We start from the raw sequence: 17,786 nt of genomic DNA on the forward strand, positions 1-17,786 counted from the left end.
AACCAAAACAATAAAAAAAGGTTCATACCATGAGACAGGACATACTTGATTTGGTGAATTTACCTGAGCTGCTTCCTGTTGCTTTTTAAGTTGTTCGAGCATCTGCTGAAATTCAGCCTCTTTCTGTTCCGCCTCTTCTAAGGTGGCCTGATTCTGTTCTTCATAGGCCATGGCCACCACAGCCAGGATCAAATTTATTAGATAGAAGGAGCCCAAGAAAATGACCAGCACAAAAAATATCATGTATGTTTTTCCAGCAGCACGTAATGTCTGAAAACAAGAATACCAGAGTTATTTTTTTTTTACAAAATTATTTCGCTAACTGGTGGCTTCAATTGTCAACTTAGTTTGTGTCTTGTAGGACTCCGATATAAATAATTATGATGGTCACATCCCCTCCTACCTTGTTGACTATCTGTTTCTTTAACCTCATCCTCTTCCTTCTCCCCTAATTCATGCATTTAGCATTCTAATCTGTAGGAGGGAATTCCTGGATTTACCAGGAATAAAGCAGAGTCAAATAAAATACCATGGGGATCTCTATTAAAGAGCTGAGCCTTTGCGTAAAGTCAGGAAGAGACCAAACTTATCCTTCTACATCTGTTTATTCATTTTCATCACCTTCCACTTGAAGGATAATACCTGAGGGGGTAAACGGAATTGAGGGGAAGCTGTGCTTTTCTATTTAGGAGCATCTCTATATGGGAAGGGTGGGGAATATGTTTTGAGGTCAAGGGGAAATAAGACAGAACTGTGTTCATAACACACTGCTATGCTTAATATGTGTTACAATCAATAAAATAAAGAAAGTCAATCTTCTGATTTCAAGTTCTGCTCTTTCCATTATACTATGGTATGGTTTGGATTTCATAACTAAGTTGGTTTTCTTATATACTTTCAATTGATCACAATATGTGTCGCCTCAGGTTCTCACCAGCTGGTAAAGATTTTCCCAGAAGTCCTGAGTCATCAGTCGAAACAGCGACAAAAAAGCCCAACTGAAGGTATCAAAGCTTGTGTAGCCATAATTGGGATTTCTACCAGCTTTCACACACATGTATCCTTCCGGACACTGGCTGTAAATAGGGCAAAAGAAAGTATTATAAGAAGTTCTGCTGTCTTTTTATTCTGGTAGCATGCTATACTTTTAATATTTGAGCTAGAACGATTTGCTATTTCAAGGGATGAAAGTATGATAAATAATAACACATTTCCCAACTTTTGACTTAATATAATTTTACTAATCACCTGATGTCATCATTAAAATACTGTATAGCATGCCTAGTAATATTTTACAGACCTATTTTCTGTTGGTAATTAGTGTGTTAACATGTGTCTAGTTCATTTTCTTAGCATGGATGCTCCAGAGTTGACTCATAGCTCATGAATACTCATCTAAAGGAAATAGCATTAAAGCTAAAGTATTCCTTCTTGTTTTACAAAACATGAAAGCTTGCCTAACATTTAAACAATCCCTCACCTTATAAATAAAAAAATCTTAATTATTACAAATTACTATAAATAAAGTTAGCTGGCTGTTATCTGTCAGTTTGTACAAAAAAGAGAAAATATGTATACACACATACAAATTATTGGCTTACCCTGCATCTGAGCTATTTCCACATAGTAGTGCATCTGAAAAACCCTCCAGAAAATAATGATATCCTGTTTAGGGAAAAAAATAAGTCACATGATGAACATTTGCATGACACTGCAAAATAAGATTAAGATCCGATTCTAATTTTAAAGTTTGTAATTTTAAATACAATATAATTAAATACAATACAATTAAATACAATATAATTTATTCAAAGGCAGAACTATTACTCCCTCTAAATATTAGCTATCATATCAAGGGGATTGGATACTTAGGTAAGAGTAGAAAACATTTGCTCTTTGTGAATGTAAAACAAGTGATAATCACAGAAACTAACATAACATTTTTGAAAGTGTCGGTGTTTTTCTACCCTACTCATGAAAAATAAAAATTTCATTCTCTAAAATTAGATAAGAATGATAGGGATTTCTTTGCTTTCTCAAGACTGCCACATATTTCAAAAGAAAGGGATTTTAGCTTTTCTGAACAGTAGTCCATATTTTTTAACACTTTATAAATGACTAATAAATTATAATTTATATCCTACCAATTTATAAAATATGTCATAGGCAACTTATAATAAAAGATGCATAAACCATGTCATTTACTAAAATGAGTGAAATTTTAAAATAAGCTTAAATATTAAAGCTAACATAATTACTATAGGTGAATATTTTATTAACTCCAAGTTTTCTGTCTCTGGGCAAATTCCTTGGATTCTTTCAATATTCTGTTGAAATGTCAACTCCTCAGTGAACTATTCCTTGATATCTTCTACTTTCTTCCAATGAAGATAGGCAAAATTAAGAACTCTCACTATGCTACCAGGAACATGTATACACATTATTATTATACTCACTGTCTTATGTTGTAATTATTTGTTTACAAATACTACTACTCCTTGAAAAGTGAGTCATTGGTTATTTCAATGTTGTTTGGGAATACATAGTATTTGGGACCTAGCAGCCTTTCAATAGGGCTTCCCTTGTGCCTCAGCTGGTAAAGAATCCATCTGCAGTGCGGGAGACCTGGGTTCAATCCCTGGATTGGGAAGATCCCCTGGAGAAGGGAAAGGCTACCCACTCCAGTAATCTGGCCTGGAGGATTCCATGGACTGTATAGTCCTTGGGGTTGCAAAGAGTTGAACACGACTGAGCAACTTTCACTGCATTTCAGCCTTTCAATAAAGCTTACTGAATGAATAAGTAAAGGGGTGACAAAAAGAGAAACACATGAAATTAAAGAGTCATTTTGTAAAAAAACAATTTAGGATTTTATAAGAAAAAATATTTTTTAGATGCCAAATTTTCTGAGAAATTTATTCTATGCAGTTTTATAAGAGATACAAAGATACATAATAAAAATATTTTAATTCCCCAGGTCATCTCTGAACATAAAAAAACGAAGGTGTAATTTCTTAATTTGTAGTTAAAATTAAACAATGTGAAAGAAATATGACATTTTCTGGACAAATTTTTGATACTAGGTATTTATAAGGAAAGCTTTGTCCATTAAACTCAGTGATCTAGAAGTTTAATCTGAAGAAAATATAACTCAATCATAATGTTTATCTTTGATTTTAATAAATTAGATTTTCTATCACTTTCAAAAACAAACCATTTTATCTATATGTGCATTTAGTTTAAAATACTCTTTTTTCAACAAATAGAATATTAGAGAAAATGATAAGACAGATATTTAGGGCTCAAAATAGCCTCAGATATTCTTAACTTCCTTTATTTTCAATGTAAGAAGAATGGAGTTCAATAAATTACTTAAAGTGAATAAATCATAAGTGACATCCTCATAACTGGTTTCTTGATTAAAAAGAAAAACAGATTTCAGGGAGTTGGTGACATCAGTGAACTGATAAGCATCATATGAAATGAATAAGAGATGTTTCATGTGTTCCTCTTACATGTATTTTTCTCATCATTTGTCTTAATGTAGCAATTTATAATTATTTGCAAATTATTTGTTGTCATGTCAATAATATCATGGAAGAGATCATCTGTATCAACCAAGGTATATTCCAGATCTACAACTATAAGAATGCCATTAGTTTTTTTATTATACTATCTTTACTTTCAGTTCGGTTCAGTCACTCAGCCGTTTCCAACTCTTTGTGACCCCATGCTGCAGCATGCCAGGCCTCAATGTCCATTGCCAACTCCCAGAATTTACTCAAACTCATGTCCATTGAGTCCGTGATGCCATCCAACGATCTCGTCCTCTGTCGTCCCCTTCTCCTTCTGCCTTCAATCTTTCCCAGCATCAGGGTCTTTTCCAATGAGTCAGTTCTTTGCATCAAGAGGCCCAAGTATTGGAGTTTCAGCTTCAGCATCAGTCCTTCAATGAATATTCAGAACTGATTTCCTTTAGGATGGATTGGTTGGATCTCCTTGCAGTCCAAGGGACTCTCAAGAGTTTTCTCCAACACCACAGTTCAAAAGTATCAATTTTTAGATGCTCAACTTTCTTTATAGTTCAATTCTCACATCCATACATGACCACTGGAAAAACCAGTAGCTTTGACTAGAAAAGAAATCTGACTTTGACTAGACAGACCTTTGTTGGCAAAGGAGTGTCTCTGCTTTTTAATATGCTATCTAGGTTTGTCATAGCTTTTCTTCCAAGGAGCAAGTGTCTTTTAATTTCATGGCTGCAGTCAACATCTGCAGTGATTTTGGAACCCCCCCCCCAAAAATAAAGTCTGCCACTGTTTGCACTGTTTCCCCACCCATTCGCCTTTAAGTGATGGGACCAGATGCCATGATCTTAGTTTTCTGAATGTTGAGTTTTAAACCAACATTTCACTATCCTCTTTCACTTTCATCAAGAAGCTCTTTAGTTCTTTGCTTTCTGCCATAAGGGTGATGTCATATGTGTATCTGAGGTTATTGATATTCCAATGTTGATTCCAGCTTGTGCTTCATCCAGCCCAGAGTTTCTCATAATATACTCTGCATATGAGTTAAATAAACAGGGTGATAATATACAGCCTTGACATACTCCTTTCCCAATTTGGAACCAGTCTGTTGTTCCATTTCCGGTTCTAACTGTTGCTTCCTGACCTGCATAAAGATTTCTCAGGTGGCAGGTCAGGTGTTTGGGTATTCATATCTTTTTAGGAATTTTCCAGTTTGTTGTGATCCATACTGTCAGAGGCTTTGGTGTAGTCAATAAAGCAGAAATAGATGTTTTTCTGAAACTCTCGTGCTTTTTCAACGATCCGGCAGATGTTGGCAATTTGACCTCAGGTTCCTCTGCCTTTTCTAAATCCAGCTTGAACATCTGGAAGTTCATGGTTCACGTACTGTTGAAGCCTGGCTTGGAGAATTTTCAGCATTAATTTGCTAGCATGTGAGATGAGTGCAATTGTGTGGTAGTTTGAACATTCTTTGGCATTGCTTTTCTTTGGGATTGGAATGAAAACTGACCTATTCCAGTCTTGTGGCCACTGCTGAGTTTTCCAAATTGGCTAGCATATTGAGTGCAGCATTTTAACATCATTATCTTTGAGGATTTGAAATAGCTCTACTGGAATTCCATCACCTCCTCTAGCTTTGTTCTTAGTGATGCTTCCTAAGGCCCACTTGACTTAGGACTCCAGGATGTCTGGCTCTAGGTGAGTGATCATACCATTGTGATTATCTGGGTCATTAAGATCTTTTTTGTATAGTTCTTCTGTGTATTCTTGCCACCTCTTCTTAATTCCTTCTGCTTCTGTTAGGTGCATACCATTTCTGTCTTTTATTGAGCCCATCTTTGCATGAAATGTTCCCTTGGTACCTCTAATTTTCTTGAGGAGATCTCTAGTCTTTCCCATTCTACTGTTTTCCTCTATTTCTTTGCTGTGATCACTGAGGAAGGCTTTCTTATCTCTCCTTGCTGTTCTTTGGAACTCTGCATTCAAATGGGAATATCTTTCCTTTTCTCATTTGCCTTTTGCTTCTCTTCTTTTCATAGCTATTTGTAAGGCCTCCTCAGACAACCATTTTGCCTTTTTGCATTTCTTTATCTTGGGGATGGTCTTGATCACTGTCTCCTGTACAATGTCATGAACCACCATCCTATCAGACACTATCAGATCTAATCCCTTGAATCTATTTTTCACTTCCACTGTATAATCATAAGGGATTTGATTTAGGTCATACCTGAATGGTCTAGTGGTTTCCCCTACTTTTTTCATTTTAAGTCTGAATTTGGCAATAAAGAGTTCATGATCTGAGACACAGTCAGCTCCTGGTCTTATTTCTGCTGATTGTATAGAGCTTCTCCATCTTTGGCTGCAAAGAATATAATCAATCTGATTTTGGTATCGACCATCTGGTGATGACCAAATGTAGAGTCTTCTCTTGTGTTGTTGGAAGAGGGTGTTTGCTATGACCAGTGCGTTCTCTTGGCAGAACTCTATTAGCCTTTGCCCTGCTTCATTCTGTACTCCAAGGCTAAATTTTCCTGTTACTCCAGGTGTTTCTTGACTTCCTACTTTTGCATTCTAGTCCCCTGTAATGAAAAGCATATCTTCTTTTTGTTGTTAGTTCTAAAAGGTCTTGTAGGTCTTCATAGAACCATTCAACTTCAGCTTCTTCAGCATTACACTCAGGGCATAGACTTGATTACTGTGATACTGAATGGTTTGCCTTGGAAAGAAACAGAGATCATTCTGTCATTTTTGAGATTGCATCCAAGAACTGCATTTTGGACTCTTTTGTTGACAATGATGGCTCCTTCATTTTTTCTAAGGGATTCTTGCCCACAGTAGTAGATATAATTAAGATATCATTACTTTAAGAATTATCAAATCACCAGTAAGTTAACCTTTAAGACTAATTCTACTTGTTTCACATAATCATTACTAAGGCTTTCTCTCTTCTCTGATTTTTTTCCCCTAAGGATTACTCATCTCCTTAAAATAATAAAGATACAGCTATATTTAAGCACCCGTAGAGTCTAAGTTTTATATATTTAATATTTTTCTTTAAAAGGATGTTCTCTTTCCCCATGAATCATGGTCTTTTTTTCTGCTTTTGAAATGTTGCTACTGGCAGATACCAAAATTATACAATAGAAAAATTTTGCTTATTTTTATTGTCACTTTCAAAAGAGAAAGGATACTAGGCCATTTATTGTTTCATCCTTCTATACTAGAATATTTAAACATTCAACTATTTTGTCTAAACTCTTGAAATAAAGATAAACTGATTCCCATATCTTCACAGATTTTTGACATCTTAAACTTCTGTCTCCTAAAGCTTTACTGATTCTCATTTCCTTCTTTTTGATTGAATACAACTTATAATTCTTATTCTACAATTGTAAGAACAGTATTTATCTTTAGGTCTTCACTTGATTTCTATAAAATAACAATAAAAGTTACCTATTGAACTATAAGTACCCTGGATTCATGTGCCATCACCATTATTTTCCTGGAATCCTGTGCAGTTTCTGGTACATAAAATGCAATCTGAAATTGGCATTTAATAAGTTATGTTTGCATAATACTTGGGAGTTAACAAAGGGCCTTCAAATATTTTATTTGATTGCCTCAAATGAGGCAATGTATAGCTCCATACCTTGATGAGAAGAATGTACAGAAACCCAATATCCTATGAAAATTTCTTTCCTGCTGAATTCTTCCGTCTCTCATCAGATGATGTGACAGAAAGTGGCATTTAAGAGTCATAATTAGAATATTTATCACTATAATAATTAAATTTATGTGCAAACCATTATAAGGTGATAAAGATATTACAGCCTGTTATACAATCATTTAAAAATTTTTCCATGCCTATATGGAAAGAAGATCAACAATGAAAAAAATAAACCTACATAATAGTAATTCTTACTTGAATCTTGAATATACGACTTCCAGTCAAACTCATTTTGAGTTTCGTTTATAAGTGTACCATTGTAATTCCTAGTTATGTTCTTCTCTACGGTGTGTTCCTCCAGGGAAGCATTGGTGGGAGGCCATTGTACACATTTATTCCGCAGGTTGCCCATAAAGAGCTGCAGCCCAATCAGGGCAAACACGCTCAGACAGAACACAGTCAGGATCATGACATCTGAAAGCTTTTTCACAGACTGGATCAGTGCCCCCACAATGGTTTTCAGACCTGAAAGAAGGAAGGTTATTACTATGAAGACTTAGAATGTCTGAAGTAAGAAAAGCTTCACACAATTTTCTTGAAAACATAGATTCCATGAATAAGTTTGAAAATGACTGCAATCAATGGTAAAGAGAAAGCAACACGTCATGGAAGGTTGAAGTGCTAATGAAAATAAACTCTGGAAATGTAATGATCTGAACAATGAAATGAAAATCCATATCCCATTACATTTGGATAAAATAGCTGGAAGTTCATGGTCTTCACAAAGCCTATATGAAGAAAAACATCTTGTATTTCTCCGGTTTGCTAATGAAACTTGCCCCATACTTTCATTAGGGTCAGTTGTCAGTTTTATGACAAGTTACCAGAATAAAAATATTTTCCAAATTCCTATTCATAAGAAAGAAAGATATTGCTATAAAACTGTAGGCGGTTTGGAGTATAATTGCACTTTAAGATAATAAAGCCTTGGGGAGTTTTCTGGTAATTTAGTGGTTAGGATTTGCTACTTTTCCTACCATGGTCCAAGTTCAAAGCCTCTTCGGGGAACTAAGATACCCCAAGCCACACAGCATGGCTCACAAAGATAATAAATCCTCCAGCAGACCCATGCTACTCTGTACTACCTTATTTCCTTGTCTTTTTAAACAATATTAAGATTCACATTGGGCTTCCCTGGTAGCTCAGATGGTAAAGCGTCTGCCTACAATGCAGGAGACCCGAGTTCGATCCCTGGGTCGGGAAGATCCCCTGGAGAAGGAAATGGCAACCCACTCCAGTATTCATGCCCAGAAAATCCTATGGACCGAGGAGCCTGGGGGGCTACAGTCCATGGGGTCACAAAGAGTCGGACATGACTGAGCAACTTCAGCTCAGCTCAGCTCAGCTCAAGATTCACATTGTACAGACATTTTCATCAATGCCTAAAATGAACAACGAATTACAAACCGGTACATTTGATAGGGAACAAATCTTTAGTACAACTGACATGGAGGAAAAAACCCAGGACTTACTTAAGTGCAAATCACATAGACCATATAATACAGTGTCTCATGCAAGAAAGTGTTGAACTCCAAGACTGATGAAAAATATGAAACCATAAACATTTATGTTCAAATAATAATTATTCTCTGAGTAACACTCATTTATTATTATGATTTAAATGATTATGATCCCCAATTTTCTGTAATGCTGAGTGTTAAGAAAAGAGACCGTTGTTGAAAAATCATGACAGCTAAGCCTCAGTGTTTAGCCCTCACCTGGAATGACTGAAATTGTTTTCAGCGCTCGGAGAACTCTGAATGTTCTCAATGCGGAGACATTGCCCAGGTCCACAAACTCTGTCACATATCTGTAATAGGGAGTTCACACACAAACACAATAACAGGATACAAAGAAAGAGCCATAGGTACAAGGAGCCTTATGCTTTATACTGATCACTTCTTACCTGGAATTACAGAAATAGTTTTCAAAGCTCTCAAGACTCTGAAAGTGTGAACAGATGAAAAATTGCCTAGGCTTACAAATTCTGTTACATACCTGCAGAATTAAATTAGAGTTATTCAAGAATTAAGCAGCATGTATATTATTTGCTTGGGTCTTTTATAAAGCCCTTCTTCGTGATTTTGAATGATAATTTTGTCAGTAACAATTTAGAAGTTAGGGTCCATCACTATGGTTTTCTTTACTTACATCATTTAAGGCCATGAAGTAGATGTAAATTTCTTAAGTACACAATCCTTCTGTCATTTCAAAAAGCAGTACAATCGATATCATGGGTAATTTATGAGAATTAAGTAAAAAGACAATAATTCTTGGCTATACTTTTAGGCAGAAAGAGAAGAAGAACTAAAGAGCCTCTTGATGAAAGTGAAAGAGGAGAGTGAAAAAGTTGGCTTAAAACTCAACATTCAAAAAACAAAGATCATGGCACCCGGTCCCATCACTTCATAGCAGATAGATGGGGAAACTATGGAAACAGTGAGAGATTTTATTTTGGAGGGCTCCAAAATCACTGCAAATGGTGATTGCAGCCATAAAGTTAAAAGATGCTTGTGCCTTGGAAGAAAAACTATGACCAACCTAGACAGCATATTATAAAGCAGAGACATTACTTTGCTAACAAAGGTCCATCTAGTCAAGGCTATGGTTTTTCCAGTGGTCATGTATGGACATGAGAGTTGGACTATAAAGAAAGTTGAGCACCAAAGAATTGATGCTTTTGAACTGTGGTGTTGGAAAAGACTCTTGAGAGTCCCTTGGACTGCAAGGAGGTCAAGCCAGTCAATCCTAAAGGAAATCAGTCCTGAATATTTATTGGAAGGACTGATGCTGAAACTGAAAACTCCAATACTTTGGCCCCTTGATGCAAGGAACTGATTCACTGGAAAAGACCCTGATGCTGGAAAAGATTGAAGGCAGGAGGGAAAAGGGGATGACAGAGGATGAAATGGCTGGATGGCATCACCAACTCAATGGGCATTGAGTCTGAGCAAGTTCTAGGAGCTGGTGATGGACAGGGAGGCCTGGCATGCTGCAGTCCATGGGGTCACAAAGGGTCAGACATGACTAAGTAATTGAACTGAACTAATAGTTTTAGGCCTTCAGTTTTTAAAAAAATACTTGAAATCATCCAAGAGACATTCAGGCAGACTGACATTGCCTATCTGCATGTGACCAGGATTTCTTGGTGTAACTCTTAAGTGAAAACTAGGCAAATTAAGAACAATATTTTATGGGGGTCCAATGATCACTCTTGCCATTCTTGTTATTTTAGCCTCAAAAAACAATAGCCCCTCAAAAATGCTTTATTTTGAGCCATGGCCAGAGGGGATGGTGAAGAATCAGCTCATCTTGACTAGATATGGAATTTAGACGAGACAGGCAGCATTTGCAGCCTTGAGAATATCAGCTCCATCTCTCCTCTGCCCACCTTCCCACATCCTTATGCCTGTAAGAGGCCAAGTAAACCAGCTGCTGAAGAATGAGAGTGAACCACATTGGTCCATCTTCTTCCACATTCTAATTTCACCTAGTGCAGAGTGGCCTTCTGTTACTTTCCTGGGTTTCTTCTTTCTCAGGGAAGTTTATCACTAGACAAAAAAAAAAGCAGACTACAGAAGTTGTGGTGTGTGCATTACTGAATTTATCTGGTTGAGAAATAAGGATAAGAAGGTTTATATAAAGAAAATGATGAGGAAAATTAGAAGCAGAAAGAAGGAGAAGAAGAAAGGAAAGGATCAAGTGAGAAATAGGAAGAGGCAGAGAGTATGCTTGTTTGTAAACCTTAATTGTGCATTTGTTGATGACATAACCATTAAATAGCAAATATATTTTAAGAACCTTGTGTTTTTCTATTAGTTTGTTATGTCAAAATGTTTTGATGTTTATTTTCTATTGTTCTACCTAAGAAACTGGGGAGAGTACATGATGTGGATAAGGTGAATGGAAATTTGTAGGGCCAGCGGAGGTCTTTTTGGTTGTAATTTTGAAAAACCATTTTCACAGATTGTATTATAAATACATTTTTGCTTCCATATTAGTGTGTGTGTGTGTGTGTGTGTGAATGTGTGTGTGTACTGTTGGAACAGTAGCATGTATGAACTTTGCTGAAAGATGTTTGTTACGTATGAACATTATAATTTCTATTACTGCAAAGCCTTTCTGCCAAAGTGAAATGCCTCTTTGACCTCTGTTGCACTAAATTAAAATCCAGAGCTTAAATGTATAAATCACACAGAAATATTCTACAGTTAAAGCAAGCAGCTTATTCTTTAAAAGCATGAACACTTGTAGAAGCCAAAATATATACCTTTTTGAAGCTTCCAAAAAAAAATACACTTACGCAAATGTAATGACAGTGAAGTCGAGCCAGTTCCATGGGTCTCGAAGGAAAGTAAAATCTTCTAAACAGAAACCCCTTGCAATAATTTTTATAAGTGATTCAAAAGTATATATTCCTGTGAAGGTGTACCTGGAGACAAGTATCCAAAAAGAATGAATAAACTAATCACTTTCTTTCATGGTATATCAATTTCTTAACACTCTCTCATTATGTTAATAACAAACATTTAAAAAGGAATCCATGCAGGTTAAAATTATTTTCGTGGAAATAAAACATAGTCTGAAATTTAAATTCAACTCCTTAACACACACAGAGTTGTTTTTAAGTTGCTCTAAGAGCAGAGTGAGAAATACATACTGTTTAAAGTGTATCTGAAATGTCTTAATATTAACACAAATGAATAGAGCCTCCTGAGAATTATCCAGTACATTCACATGATGGAGTAGCTGATCAATAATATTGTGGAAGCATAAAATTATTTTCCTTTAGAAAGTAAAAATGCTTAATTTCAATTATGTTTTATGAATGAGGGAACATTGACAAATTAGTAAGTCTCAAGTTTTTCTCTTTTTTCAAGATAAGCTAAGTTAACTTACTTGGGAAAAGAATTTTGTTCATGCCAAATGGATAATTCTAGGGTCATCAGAGGTGAAAATCTAATTTAGAATAAAATATTGAGACAGATTGGAAACTTAGATGTTTCCAAAATGTAAATCACTTACTCACTTTAAATGAGAAGAAATCTATAGATTTCCAACTAGAAACTTAGATGTTTTAATCTTCAACTCAGAAGTTGGAGAATGAAATCACAGAAACAAGGGCAACTTGAGACCTGAGGGCCTCACACATTAGTGTTAATATTAAGCAATCCTTTGTATGTAATTTTTAAAAAATATTCCTTCAGAATCTCTGGGCTTCCCTAGTGGCTCAGCTGGGAAACAATCCACCTGCAATGCAGAAGACCTGTGTTTGACCCCTGGGTTGGGAAGATCCCCTGGAGAAGGGAAAGGCTACCCACTCCAGTATTCTGGCCTGGAGAATTCAATGGCCTGTATAGCCCATTGGGTCGTGAAGAGTCGGACACAATTGAGTGACTTTCACTTCTTCAGAAACTTTATCTTTTTATTGGCTCCAACCTGGAAGTGTCCAGGAAGGGAAAAGGCCCTTGAGAATACCCCCACGGTTGTTGCTTTAAGGGTCAGAAGCCACAAAGCAATAGTGGTTAGCACGCCAGCCACGAGAACAGCCCCAGCAGCACTTACCACACATCTGGCCTCACTGTCCTCAAAGAATCCCAGAACAGAGTCCATTAGAACAGTTGGCAATGCACTTGGTTTCTGAAAATGCTCCCCTTTCGTTTCAGTGTGTGTTGCGGGGGGGGGGGGGGGGGGGGGGGTGTTAGTTGCTCAGTTGTGTCCGACTCTTTGTGACCCCATGGACTATAGCCCGCCAGGTTCCTCCGTCCATGGAATTCTCCAGGTGAGAATACGGGAGTATGTTGCCTTTTCCTTCTCCAGGGGATCTTTCCGACCCAGGGATTAAAACCTGGTCTCCTGCATTGCAGGCAGATTCTTTACTGTCTGAGCGACAAGGGAAGCTCAGTTAGCAGAGCCCTCAGTTTATTAAATATTCAAGTTTGCAAATCCCAAATTTGGGGATTTTTTTCCCAGCAGATATTTTGGTGACCATATTTGAAACCAATACAGGCCTGGCACAGAGTGGATGTGCCTGATGGAAGTGTAAACTTGGTGAGGCTTGATATTATCTTTTTAGGGCATGTGGAAGACTCACTGAATTAATCTGGATGTTAACTGGAACCAAGGTCTACCACATTGGTTCCTTTCTGTGATAACTTACACCATATTTGCTCTGGCCACTGTATATTCTAAAGGGAGAGTGATGAATGTGCAAGAATGATGGGCTTCTGGTCACCACCAAGTACAAGTGGAGAGATATTAAATCCTAAATACATATATATAGACATAGATATACATCACTATGTTTATCCAACAATACACACACACACACATATACATACTCACATAGGTGGCTTATAAGTTGAACTTACTCTACATTCTTTGTCCAGTCGGGAGGGTTACTCATTGTCATAAACACACAGTTTGTCAAAATAGTGCACATAATTAGCATGCTGAATAATGTAGGTTATTGTTAAGGAACACACAGAAGAAAACCCAAACCCATGTATTATATTATATAAAACTAACATTGAAAAGCTCAACCTGCAGTTTGGCCAGGAATCAGTGACAAATATACTGTGGGCAAATCATCTAATCTCTTTAAATTTCATTTTTCTCATCCTTAAATTTAGATAATAACACTATTCTCACAGGGTAGTTGTATAGATTGAATGAGATAATGTACAAGAAAGCTTTATAAAAGTATAAAGTGTGGCTTTTGCTACTATTATTAAATCAATCTATTTATTCCCAGAAGAACTTATTGGGAAAATTGTGGGCATTCTGGAGTTGCATGGCTTTTGAGCAGAGACCACTGATTTGAACTAATTTAGTTGATTAAAATAGTGAATCGCTGAGGAAGGCACATCCTTGTAGAATTGCAATTTCTTAAACACATGTGATACAAATAGGTGAATATATTGTAGTGTCAAATGTCAGGTCGCACTATTTCAAATGTTTGTAAACATATAGCAGCATTGGATAAGATTGAAAGTGAATATTTCAAAGTCATGACTTAGCATGATATGAATGTAAGTGAAACTCAACATAAAGGTGATCTTAGCAACATAAAAATGACCTGGACAAGTCACTCAACCTCTCTGTTCCACTGAACTTTCTAGTGTCTCCACTGAATTTTATGCAATGGAGCTAATCATATGTGGAACTCATCAGTTTGAGGTACAGATTAAGTGGGACAATATGTGTGAATTATTGGAATAGGTCTGGTTAGTAGATATGATCTAAATGTTAGCTGGAACAAACGACTAGGACCTAATAGAATTATGGAGCTGAAAGGGGCCTTGAAAAATAACTGTTTAATTCCTATAATTTAGAAATCAGAGAAATAAAGCTAAAACTTTAGAGAAATTATATAACTTGGCCAAGGAGTAAAACACAGATTTCTTGCATTCATATCTAACGTTCAACAACAGTCTACAGCCAAAGCAAAAATTTTCCGTTAAGTGAAAAAGAAAGTTTTCATCAAATGACCACACGATGGCACTAGAAACACAAAGTAGGATAAAGAAACCCTCAAAATGTAAAAAAGCTCAGAACCTGTAAAAGTTACGTTTCAAATCTTTGAAATTCACTAATACCATACTTATACCATAAGGAATCTCTTGTTATCAGTTGGAAAATAGAATGAATTTTTAAGTTTTTGAATCTTTTTTTCCTAAAAATAAAGTAGTATAAGTAGATGATAATTACACCAGTAATTCTATATTTATTATTGCCAAAGCTGTCAAATGAGACATAATCAGAAGTGATGATTTTTGCCAATGAATATGAACAGATAAATTTAGTTGCAGAGTCCTTTTTTTTTTTTTTTTTTAACACCAGTGAGAATCACAAAGCTAAATCCCTGAAGACCTTTTGGAAATACAATCCCTGCATCTTTCATTAACTTCCAGAGTCTTTACTAAGCAATCAGTTTTGCACGGCAGAGTCATAATTCAAGGACTTCCATTTGAAATTCAGCCAGCGATCCAGTACTTCCTTCACAGATTTCATTAGGAAAGTTCAAAAACTAGCTACATACTGGCTAAAGCCCCCTGATCTTCTCCAATGGAAACTATGCTTAAAGGTTAAATCTAAAGTACACTAAAATGCTTTATATTATAGATATGGTTATACTTGGCCCTGGATATAGGTTTTGTTTTTTTCTATTATATCAGGATTCCATGCAAATTCCAGAAAGTCACAAACCTTATACAATATTGTAAAAATAAGTCTGTTTTACACTAGATTTGTAGGATGAGGCATGTAAGTAATTTAGAAAGAGATATGTCAGACTTTCATATATGACAGACTGAAATATATATATAGTGTATATATAATAGTAAAGACTGTAAATTTCAGTAACATTAATGTGAGTAATAAATTTTAAGAAAAGGCTTATATGACAAAAGAAAATACAAAATGAAAATGATGAAAACCACAGAATAGGACATTTCCCAACTTAACCTTACATTTAGCTACAAAGCACTTATAGATTATGTACAAATAGATAATATTGATCACTTGAAAAGGATATGAATGTACCAAAATCTTAATAGCTATTTTCCTAAGAGGATTGAAGGGAGTTAAAATGTACAGGGCAGAGGTGGCACTGAACCGGAAGATGGCCTTCCCTTTATTCAATACTATAAAAGTCTGTAAGATAGGAACACAACATAGAAGTATAAAAGTATCAACCATTTAAACTCTGTTACCTACCTTCTGTTATTTGTCAACATGAGTTATTCTAATGTTGCAACTTTTTGATGTGCACCATAAGGACAAACTCTTCCAGGCTCTCTTAACTAGAGACAATATCCAGTGATATCACTTACCTTTGACCTGATACTGCAGTTTTATTGTCTGTAAGATGGTTAGCCAATATAATTTATTTATTTTCTTAATATTTTAAATATCTAAGTTAAAGGAAAGTCTCAAAAGGATGCACATTTCATTCTACAGATCCTTAAGGCACTGCAGTTCTTCTATAGTGATTTCAGCTTTCTCATTTTGATTGTCTTGAAAATTAATGCTGTAGAATGCAAAATCATTCAATAAGACTAACACTTTTTGAAATATTCTTTTACCATTTCTGCTTATTAAAAAACCACTCTGTTTATAAGAGGAAATAAAAACAGCCACCAATAAACCCACTCTTGGGTTAGATGGATATAAACCAATGATTGATTTCTGGAGGCCAAGTTCCCTGGAGAGTATCTGTTGACTAGGAGTACTAAATTCTGTATTTGGATTTCTGAGTTAGCTGACACATTGAATTCCAGTCCCAATTGATTGCCTATTTCATGTAGTGCTTTCTTAGCATAGAGGAAAAGCTCAAAGACCCTGTAGAATCCAGGATGCATGGATGTGAATGGAATTGGCATTCCAAAATGTAGCCATATTTGAGCACGATTAGCAGTATGTAGACAAAACAACAACAAACAAAGCCACAACGTACATACAACCCTGGATCAAGGATTCTTACTCATTGTTTCTTAGGACCTTTATATATATTCCAATAGCCTGGGGGTGATTAAAGGAAGCCTATTTCTCTATGAAGAACACATCTTGGGAAGGGAACTACAAATCTTTTAAATTCACCCATTCTTTCAAAATTTCTACCCCCCTTCTAAGATGCATAGATGGAAGCCAGCATTACTACATAGCAAGCATTAACCTTATGTTTACTTTCTAGTAAGAATCTTTTACAAGGGTTTATTCTTTACATTTAGTCTTCAGGTATTCACAGATTTCTCAACTCTTTTTCCCTCTATTTTCAGGGTTTTCTAAATGCAAGCAATCATTCCAAAATATTTACTGAGTTATTGTTTGAAACTAGCACTTCCTGGCTGGTATGGGTAGAAGTGTCCTAAATGAGAGCTTGGAAACTGGTCCACCCAGTGCTGGTCTCCAACCTTTTCTTGATCTGCAACATGACACTGACAGTAAGTATTTAGCAATGTGTAAGCCAATCTGACAAACTAATTTTACATCTGTCGCATCTAATAATAAAACAGAAGAGTGTATTTTGTGGGCCTGTTTTTTCAATTTTCTGAAAATTAATTTTACTGTATTTTATAGACTAGCCACCTCATCTTCACAACAGAGAGTTTGAGAAGCATTGCTGTACATGTAACTTTGGCTCCACGTTTCCACTTTCATCTTTGATGGACAATGGGTCAAGAATACAAAGAAAACTGTATCATCATATCCATTTGTAGAAGGTGAGAGTTTCACATGTGCTTACTGGAGGAGCAATCACCTGTGTCTACAGTTCTTGATTCATTCAGTGCCCCTGTCCCTTAATGACATTGTGATATCATCATAAAAGGGCCCAGACTTGTGCAATGCAAATGCCTTTGCCCTAGGGAGAACACACGTGCAAGGACACAGCAAGGCCCTGAGTGAGCTAATTTGGGACCAGATATGGTCCACCTTGCAAACCTATTGCCGATGCTTCCTCTCCCCAAAATTATGCTGAGTAAACCCTAGAAGAAATATAATTGGCTGGGAGTGGGAGAGCCAGTAAAAAA

General features: G+C 36.1%; 1 protein-coding gene across 9 annotated transcripts in view; it reads right to left on the reverse strand.

Annotated features, from left to right (window-relative positions):
* SCN1A (sodium voltage-gated channel alpha subunit 1) overlaps positions 1-17,786 on the reverse strand; it is a 186,969-nt gene that overhangs the window by 60,860 nt on the left and 108,323 nt on the right. For all 9 annotated transcript variants that reach the window (XM_043487894.1, XM_043487896.1, XM_043487901.1 and 6 more), the window contains exons 3-10: positions 15,791-15,909; positions 13,626-13,715; positions 11,558-11,686; positions 8,973-9,064; positions 7,450-7,719; positions 1,602-1,665; positions 935-1,076; positions 64-270 (exon numbers count right to left, since the gene is read on the reverse strand). In XM_043487894.1, the coding sequence (XP_043343829.1) occupies positions 64-270; positions 935-1,076; positions 1,602-1,665; positions 7,450-7,719; positions 8,973-9,064; positions 11,558-11,686; positions 13,626-13,715; positions 15,791-15,909 (1,113 nt within the window). The remainder of the gene's footprint in view (positions 1-63; positions 271-934; positions 1,077-1,601; positions 1,666-7,449; positions 7,720-8,972; positions 9,065-11,557; positions 11,687-13,625; positions 13,716-15,790; positions 15,910-17,786) is intronic.

Source organism: Cervus canadensis, chromosome 15 (assembly GCF_019320065.1).
Source record: "Cervus canadensis isolate Bull #8, Minnesota chromosome 15, ASM1932006v1, whole genome shotgun sequence".
Taxonomy (NCBI): Eukaryota; Metazoa; Chordata; class Mammalia; order Artiodactyla; family Cervidae; genus Cervus; species Cervus canadensis.